The sequence below is a fragment of the Pleurodeles waltl genome, chromosome 6 (genome assembly GCF_031143425.1).
Source record: "Pleurodeles waltl isolate 20211129_DDA chromosome 6, aPleWal1.hap1.20221129, whole genome shotgun sequence".
NCBI lineage: Eukaryota > Metazoa > Chordata > Amphibia > Caudata > Salamandridae > Pleurodeles > Pleurodeles waltl.
Window position 1 is genome coordinate 968,837,932 of NC_090445.1, and position 7,918 is coordinate 968,845,849.

At 53.5% G+C, this 7,918-nt stretch overlaps 1 protein-coding gene across 1 annotated transcript; it reads left to right on the forward strand.

Annotated features, from left to right (window-relative positions):
• The first annotated feature begins 527 nt into the window (after positions 1 to 527).
• HHEX (hematopoietically expressed homeobox) lies at positions 528 to 7,703 on the forward strand. Its single transcript, XM_069239813.1, has 4 exons — positions 528 to 1,070; positions 5,275 to 5,453; positions 5,835 to 5,885; positions 6,674 to 7,703. Exons 1-4 carry the CDS (start codon positions 722 to 724, stop codon positions 6,905 to 6,907), a joined length of 813 nt encoding a protein of 270 aa, XP_069095914.1. The 5' UTR covers positions 528 to 721; the 3' UTR covers positions 6,908 to 7,703.
• Positions 7,704 to 7,918: the final 215 nt, after the last annotated feature.

The window sequence follows — 7,918 nt, forward strand, 5'->3', positions numbered from 1 at the left end:
CACAGTGACAACACAAGGGTACAAAAAGCAGCATTAATACGCCAATGTGAGCTGGGTGTCTTTCATAGGGCTTATGGGCCGTGATAAGAGTAACCCTCACCGTCTCCTCCCGAAAACGAGCAGGACATGTGTCCCTCATAGTGGCCCTGAGCTGCGAGAAGGATGTCTCTCGCTTGTGTCCTTAGATTGTGAGAAGGGTATCTTCTAAACTGTAAAGAAAGTGCCTCTCACTTGTGGCCTCAGGGATGGGAGCAGGGTGTCTCTCATAGTGTCCCTGAGCTGTGAGATGTCTCATCTGGGATGTGATGCTAGCATTATGTCCCCCCGCGTCTCCCTGGCAGCTCAGACACGCGGGCTGTCAGTCACCGGTACCTGAGCACGCGCCGCCAGAGCCCGCACCCGGTTGATAGATTGTTGATTGGCGCCGTGGGAGTTTGCTCACCAAACAAGGCGGTGCTTAGCGCAGCCGCACCAATCCGAGAGAGGCTGGTGCAGGAAGCGCCGCGAGGCCCCGCCCACAGGCGGTAGAAGTTCTAACAGGACAGAGGCTGCCCCAGACACTGACGGATGCCGGCTGCGGACACCAGAGCTGACGTTTGTGGGACTCCGGACACCCCACGCCACCGCCGACCCGCCTGCGGGACTTTGTGGGGCTCGAACACTGCTGCTGCGCCCCTCCGCCTGGCTGCCCGGACTCCCGTGGAAGGCGCTCCCAGGTGCAATGCAGTACCAGCAGCACCCTGCCGCCCCCGGCTGCCCCCCGGGGCTAGGAGCCCCGCTCTACGCGCCCACCCCGCTGCCCCCCGCACACCCCACCCCCTTCTACATCGAGGACATTCTGGGCAGGGGCTCCTCGGCGCCCCCCGGGCTTCACTCGCCCAGCTCTCCCTTCAGCAGCCACCTGGTGCCCTCCTACCGGACCCCGATCTACGAGCCCACCCCCATCCACCCGGCCTTCGGCCCGCACCCGGCGGCCCTCTACGGCGGCGGCGGCTTCCCCGGGCACCTCTACTCCTTCCCGCGGCCGCTCAGCGACTACACGCAGGCTCTGCTCCGTCACGACCCATTGGGTGAGTACCGGCGCCCCAGCAGCGGGGCAAGGGCCTGGGGCAGAGTCAGGCGCCCGCGAGGGGCCTGACCCCGCCCAGCGCTGGAAGCCTCTCAAAAATAGCTGTTTGTTATTGTCCATTTTTGGATTGGTCTGCATTCCGCACCACTAAGATGGGGTCTCAGGGCAAGAGGTCCATAAACTGCCCGATGTGTAACGGGGGCTTCAAATTGAAGCTGTTGTTGCATCGGCAGGTGGCAGTCACCATACTACCACAACAAGTTGTCCACAGGAACAGATGTTTGAAGGGGACAGATGTGGTTGATTGTACCTTGTTGACCGCCGACCTAGAAGTGTATGAACTAGGGCAAAGCACTTAACCTGCAAACATCTCAACCCCCTGCGTTGCCAAAAAGTGAATTTAATGGGCTAGAAAACGTGACTGGGCATGATTTCGAATGTCTGTTGGCAAGCCAAACTTCATAGCGCAAAATGGTGAGCCCTGTGCAGAATGGGATAGGAGAAAGTAATCAATGAAAAGTGACACTGTACTTTTATGACTATGGCAGTAGACTTACATGATACCGACAGTGCGTTTTCTATTGACATATTGAACTGCAACAAGTGCTGGACAGAGGCCTCGATTTACAACAAGGTAAATATATCTTAAAGCCTCCTGCCACCCACCCTCTCCCATAAACGTCATGGCGTTGCATCTGATCTACATACACACAACAACGCGTGTGATTTTGCAGAGCTGGCTTGTGTAAGGTGCTATGTCATCACTGTGGGCAGCAGAGACAGCCCTACAAGCTATGCCTGTGATGGAAGAGTTTCAGTCTAGCACACACGGCTGGCAAAGCTTGCGCTGCACGTGTACTCGAGTATTTACAGGTTTGGTACAGTGCGCTCTTCGTAGCGAATCGTTGGTAGACGCTGATTTGAAGAGAAGTGTAAACTGGCTCCCCAGACTTAGAATTGCAGAGAGCAGTGACAGAGAATATAGCGACCTTTCAGTTCCAAATATAAATGACAGATCTTAAACTGTCTCTTGCTGTAACCGGCAGTGGAAGTGAATCAATCCGTCCCTAACGTGCATGTCATAGTGAAGGGCCAACCGGTGCTTCTCTGTATCTGATTTATAAAGTATAAAATGCAGGATCAGGAGAACCCTCTCTCGGTTGCAAGTAATAGTGGGAATAAATCTGATACTATATTGTGAGAATTAGAGATAAAGCTACCTTGTGAAATTAGAGATAATGAAGTCGTAGCTGGGTTGTGAGTAATAGTGAGACTATATTAGCCAATGAGCAGCGAGGGTCAGTGATAAGTAAGTTGTCAACAATAGTGACAATAATTCCGCCTATTTACAAGGAGTTGGTGGTAGAGATTATAAAATATCGTCCAAGTTGTAATAGCAAAAATAGATCTGTCGGCGTGCCGTGAATGTGTGACATAGTAAAATTGTAACATGTTTGTGAGGTATTGTGAACACACACCTTGTTACTGAGTTGTGAGAGTCAGAGACAATCTCTCTAGGTGGCGCGAGTGATAGAGAGAGGCCCCCTGCTGCCCTCAGTGAAGCAAAGTACAGTCCAGGTTTGAGAAATAGTGAATGACATTTAGGTGTCCTCCAGCCCCGAGTCACGTAACAGAGCACGGTCACTATAGTCATAGATGCAGGGTTTCTAGGGGCCCTCCAGCCCTCGGTATAGTACCACTACAAGTTGTCTAAGTGACATCCAGAGTATACAGTATTAGTGCACGGTCTCTCTGTGCCCTGGAGCCCTCAGTATAATACTCGTGCACGGTGCCCTCCAGCTCTCACTACAGTAATAATCCATGGTTTCTAGGTGTAGTAATGGCGCATAGTGTCTCGGCGCCCTCCAGCCCTTTCCAGCCCTCAGTGTAATAATGGTGCATAGTGTCTCGGTGCCCTCCAGCCCTCAGGATAGTCATAGGTCACGATCTCTTGTGGTGCCGTCGTCCCCTCACCATAGTAATAGTGCACGGTTTGTATGCACCCTTCAGCCCTCAGTGTATTAATAGTGCGCGGTGTGTAGGCGCCCTACCGTCCTCAGTATAGTAATAGTGCATGGTCACTTGGTGCTTTCAGCATAATTGGGGTGCACGGTTTCTAGCTGCCCTCCAGTCCTCAGTGTAGCAACAGTGCACGGTCTCTTGGTTCCCTGCAGCCCTCACTATAGCAACTGTGCACGTCTCCGTGCCCTGCAGCCCTCAGTATAGTAACAGCCCTCGGCCCGTGGTGCCCTCTGCGAGCCTCGCAGCCCCCCTTATCCCCGGAGGGGCCTCAGTGACAGGGCCCGGCCTCTTTCCGCTCAGGCCGGAAGCCTTGCGCTCTCGATAGGAGTAAATCTGCTCTCAGAAGCTGTTAAGTGTTTTCCTGCCGGCCTCTTCCCCGGGAGTCGTGCACACTGCTGATTATTTTATCGACATCCTCAATACAGACAAATTCAGGAAACACTCGGCTTCTGATAGCCGGGATCCGTTTTTCTGATATTGTTCATTTCCTCTGTGTTGGAAGGGAGTTTATTGCAGCTAAAATAACCAGCCGCTTCCTATTTTTTGTGGGACTGTGTGTTTTTGCAGCAGTCCGGCTGGGCACTGACGCAAACGAAATCCTGAAAAACAATGCTGCCTTTCAAGCGGTTCAGACAGAAAATACACGATAACACGGTGACTCAAAGGTCCTTGTAGTGCAGCGCTCGTGCGCCGCTGCGAGGGAAGCTCTGAGGGGATTTGTATTATTATTGTGCGTTCATGGCCACCGGTTGTCAGTCTGCAACCCATTTAATTGTGTTAAAATAAGAATATTAGCTGCTAGACGTGCACCTCAGGGCGGCATACTTAACAGGAGTAAAACTCGCAGCAGCCATCACTTGTGGTACTTTAGCTGACACCCACTCGGCGCCTGACAGCTTCAGTATCTGAAGTGCCTGCAGTAAAGCAGACACTACCACCGAGGAGCAGATTGAGTCACACCGTGAACCGCTCCTCACAGGAATCACCCGCATTTACGTCCACTTCATTACCTGTGGCTGCGGCCTCAAGTTCAGAAGCGCACTTATGTAGTAATAACCTGCGATAACACTGCCTCCCGCACACGCTAAGCGCTTTATCTAATGAGTGTTGCTACTGGGTCGACACTACGGACCTCGGAACGATTGCAGGCCCAGTCGGCCATGCCAGGGTTCGAGCTTTCAGATCGCAGCATTTGTCAGCAGCGAGCGTTCAACTTGCTGAGCCATCCTCCCGCGCATGGTGGGAGTTGCAGGGCGTCAGGGGCTGACGGGCATTGCAGGGTTGCCGAGGCACTTAGTTCCTGGTATTAGTGTACAGATGCAGGAGGAAGCAAGCCTGTGTCTGCCAGATAGCCCTGAGGAAACACATTGGCGGAAATGTTGCCATAGTCCCTTGGGTGGCCCAGGCTGATGTGCCATGGATTGGGGGGGGGGGGGGGGGGTGATGCATGGTGGTGTGTGTTTCTGTAGGTCGGGGGAGAATGTCAGGGGAATACAGACCGGGGCCCATAGCACCCGGGGTGGCCGAAGATACCGGAGTGTCATGGATTGGGTGCTGCTGGGTGGGTGGGCGCATAGGGGGGAGGGGGGGAGAGGAATACAGGCTGGAGTCAGTAGCCCCTGGGGTGGCCCAGGCTGATGTGCCATGGATGGGGGTGCAGGGTGGGGGGTGTGGGGGGCGGGGGCAGAGGAATACAGGCTGGGGTCCATAGCCACTGGGGTGGCCGAAGTGGCCGATTTGTTCTGGATGGGGGGCTGCTGAGTGGGTGTATTGGAGGGGGAGTTCAGAGGAATACATGCCGGGCTCAGTAGCCCCTGGGATGGCCCAGGCTGATGTGCCATGGATGTGGGGGCTGCAGGGTGGTGGGCAGTGGAATACAGGCCGGGGAAAGCTCAGAAGACCCCGGAGAGGCTAGTTCTGCAGCCGTGGTGCAGGCCCAGTTAAGGGAGTATGCCCAGAGACTCCACTCTTCATGTGCAGGTTTGTAACTGCCCGGTCTCTGGAGCGCCAGGACACGTGCATCCTGACCCCGGGGTCTCTCAGGCTCTCTCGGGGCTCCGTGTTCGCTGCTGACAGTAACTGATCACACGCTTAATGACGATCTCTTGGCCCCGTTGATTGTGTGAATGTAGTGTTTGAGGGGTTTGAATGCACACAGCTAACAGGTCGTGTTTCCATCGCAGGTAAACCCCTTCTGTGGAGCCCCTTTATCCAGAGGCCGCTGCATAAGAGGAAAGGAGGGCAGGTCAGGTTCTCCAACGACCAGACCATCGAGCTCGAGAAGAAGTTCGAGACGCAGAAGTACCTGTCCCCTCCCGAGAGGAAGCGCCTGGCCAAGATGCTCCAGCTCAGCGAAAGACAGGTGAGCAGGTCAGGGCCATTTTGGACTACTTGTGATTCACAGGATATCTGCGGGGCGTTGGCCTGAGCTCCTTCATGGAAATCCATCCACCCATCCATCCTCCATTCAGTCGAGCTGTGTCCATTCATCCACCCACCCACCTTTCAGTCGAGCTCTATCCACCCATCTTTCAATTGATAATTTATCCACCCACTCATTCAGCGTTCCATCCATCTTTCCGTCGAGATCTAGTCATCCATGCATCTTTCAATCGAGCACCCACCCATCCACCCGTCCATCCATCCACCCACCCGTCCATCCATCCATCCCTCCATCCAGTTAGCGAACCTACAAAGGAAGCCGCGCCCCCCGTGTTAACCCCGTTCCCTTCTCTCTTTGCAGGTGAAGACCTGGTTCCAGAACCGCAGAGCCAAGTGGAGGCGGCTGAAGCAGGTAGGGGCGCGCGGGAGGGTGTGTGCACAAGTCATTTGGAGGCTGTTTAACCTCTCCACCTCGATGGTAAAGATACACAGAGAGCGGCGGGCCCGGGTGGGCGCTCAGGCGACGCTGATGCTAAAAGCTGCGTCCACACTGATTGCTCAGCAAACCACATGTCCCCATCCACTCACCGCCGAGATAAGGGCATTGTCGGCGCATTACCCGGCCCGGGTTGAGTGGAATATTATTGATTCCTTTAATTGGCCAATTAGGGCGACGGGGCAGGGCTGCTGCGCTGCTGCCAGGTAAACAGGCCCAGCAGTAATCTCGTTTCTGCCCGCGAGACAATCGGCGGGACCTCCCCGGGGCTAATTGCACCTGATGGCATTGCGCTTCTGCCACATGTCCAGCCAGGGGGTGCAGGTTATTTCATAGCGGCTCCTTAACAGTGTGTAGAGGCGGTAATACCGTGGCATAAAGCGATGCGGAACACCGTTCATTAGAAACGGTGGCAATGCAAAGCGCCTGTAACCCGTTCAAGAATCACTGGGCGCTTTGCACATTCAATTGTGCGGATATTTACAGGCACACAAGTAATTGTATATGACAAGTGATTCGTGAACTGATGTACTCGGCGCTGTACTATAACACTTCGTTTAAAGGGCCTTGTAATTTCTCAACAAACGCCAGAGAAATTGTCCTCTCACGTCCCACGTGCATAGTCTTTCACGGTTTACATATTGCGCTCACGGTTGGTTTTGCTGTCCCTGTCATTAAATCCGATTGTTTTCTGCTGCCTTTAGGAAACCCCCCAGGGAGGTAAAAAGGACGAGGCCGACATTGCGGACAGCCCCTGCGAGCAGAGGCAGGAGCGGTGCCTGGCCCCCGACCTGAAGACGAAAGACGTCGCCCTGGGCGGCGTCCGCCGCTCGCCCTCCCCGGGCTCCCCGGAGGACCTGGACTCGGACATTTCCGATGACTCGGACCAGGAGCTGGACATTGAGGGTGACAAGGGCTACTACAGAGCAGCCCACTAGCCGGTGGGAACAGGACAGACCCCTCTCAGCCTGCACTTTAGCTGGACTCTCGTGGAAAGTTGCCACCGGGGCCCGACGCAGTCTGGACAACTGCTTTTTCTTGTACATTTCAAATGCCCATATTTTGTACAGAGGATTTTTGTATTTATCGTAAAAATGATGGCAGTAATATTTTTGTACAAACACTGATTTTCTAATTTGACTGTATCAACTCGTGATTTGGTAAGAGGTCTCTCCGTGTGTTTTGGCTTCAGCGAGCCACCGTACAGGACTTTTGTCAACACATTGCCAGGACCAGTAAACCAAAGCCAGGTCTATGTGTACCTCCTATGCCCTCCCGCAAACAGTACTCGATGCCCCAGCATGCGGGGGCACTCCTTGTGCCTCGTTCACTTTCAGATTGACGTGACAACAGTGTTTTCTATTCTGGAATCAGCTGACTGTTACACACCACGGAATCTGCAAGCCCGCCGACGTGGAAATACTTTTGGTCTCCTCGGAGTTAAACTCAGTCTGTGCCTTGCTGGCTGTGTGTGAACGTGTACGGGACTGTTCACACGTGTAACCCCTTCTCTCCAGCTGGAAACGTAAGGAAATAACTGTGCCACCAGTGGTTTCTCAACGTAGGCCCTCTTCGACGCTGTCAGAGAATGGGCATGAAATCATTATACTTTGGAAGTGTAGTGGTTTCATTTCTCCAGCAATGTATGTATTGTGTACATATTTTTTTATCATTGCAAACAATGATATTTAATGCCAGTGTTCAATTTCTGGAATAAATCCGAAATCTATGGAACGTGTGTTTTCTAGCAGGTCCTTATGTGGGGGAAGGTCTTACAGCCGTGGTTCAGCTATCATCAGTGAAGAGGGCGCAGCAGCACCTAGGGCCCACTGGACCCCGCCTATGATTACTATTAAAAAGGGGAGCTAGAGGTCTACCTTCTTTTCTAACATTGGGGCATATGATACCCTTGCTACACCACTGCTATCAGTACTTTATTTTCATATTAC